Source organism: Myotis davidii, unplaced genomic scaffold (genome assembly GCF_000327345.1).
Source record: "Myotis davidii unplaced genomic scaffold, ASM32734v1 scaffold1477, whole genome shotgun sequence".
Lineage (NCBI taxonomy): Eukaryota > Metazoa > Chordata > Mammalia > Chiroptera > Vespertilionidae > Myotis > Myotis davidii.
The window spans coordinates 607,852-608,864 of record NW_006288182.1 but is presented as its reverse complement, the minus strand read 5'-3'; the positions used below and the strand labels follow the sequence as shown (position 1 = coordinate 608,864).

The 1,013-nt window shown below is 51.5% G+C and overlaps 1 protein-coding gene across 3 annotated transcripts in view; it reads left to right on the top strand.

Annotated features, from left to right (window-relative positions):
* DGUOK (deoxyguanosine kinase) overlaps positions 1–1,013 on the top strand; it is a 43,280-nt gene that overhangs the window by 39,371 nt on the left and 2,896 nt on the right. For all 3 annotated transcript variants that reach the window (XM_015561518.1, XM_006760026.2, XM_015561517.1), the window contains one exon: positions 763–862. In XM_015561518.1, coding sequence (XP_015417004.1) covers positions 763–862 — 100 coding nt within the window. The remainder of the gene's footprint in view (positions 1–762; positions 863–1,013) is intronic.

Genomic DNA, 1,013 nt, shown 5'->3' with positions numbered 1-1,013 from the left:
ATCCAGGCTGAGGGCTGTCAGTACAGCAGTGGTGGTGGGAGCCTCTCCTGCCTCCTCAGCCGTGGTAAGGATGTCTGCAGCTTAGGGCTACTCCTCGCTGACAAGTGGACATGCCCTGAGGGCTGCCGGGCTGCCAGAGGGATGTCTGATTGCCATCTTAGGCCCAATCTCCTGAGGAGTGGGCCTAACCCAGCAGTTGGTTATCCCCTGAGGGGTCCCAGACTGGGCTGAGGGACCCCCCTCCTCCCTCCCAAGTGCACAAATTTTTGTGCACCGGGCCTCTAGTATATATATAAAAGCCTATGTGACCGTTATGACCAGTCCACTGCTCAAGTGGTTGACCAGTCGCTATGACATGCACTGACCACCAGGGGGAAGATGCTCAATGCAGGAGCTGCCCCCTGGTGATCAGTGCGCTCCCACAGCCAACCTCCCACGGTTCCTCCCCTGGCTGGCTGGCCCCAATCGCCCCGATCGGGACTGGGCAAGATGGCCCTGATCGCCGGCCAGGCCGAGGGTTCCCACTTGTGCACGAATTCATGCACCGGGCATCTAGTAGGTATATAAGTTCTTTGATTTATCTCTTCTTGTCCCCCTAACCCCACATTGAGGTATGTTCCATGCCTCCACGTGAATTGTTTTTCAAATGCTGTTTACTTTAGAGCCGTGTGACTTTAGATCTGTTCTTTGAATTATTAAGAGGGTGTGAAGCTTGGCTCATCTTCCTCTTTTCTGTTCCCTAAATGCTCACGCTTCGCACAGGCTCCACTTTGAGACTCTGCTGAACATTCCAGTGCTGGTGTTGGATGTCAGTGATGATTTTTGTGAAGATGTAACCAAAGAAGAAGAATTCATGGAAAAGGTCGGGAACTGCTTTCTAATGGTTTTCCTTTTTTTTAGTATGTTTATTGATTTTTAGAGAGAGAGGGAGAGGGATAGAGAGATAGAAACATCAATGAGAGAGAGACATCATTGGTTGACTGCCTCATGCATGCCCCTACTGGGGATCGAGC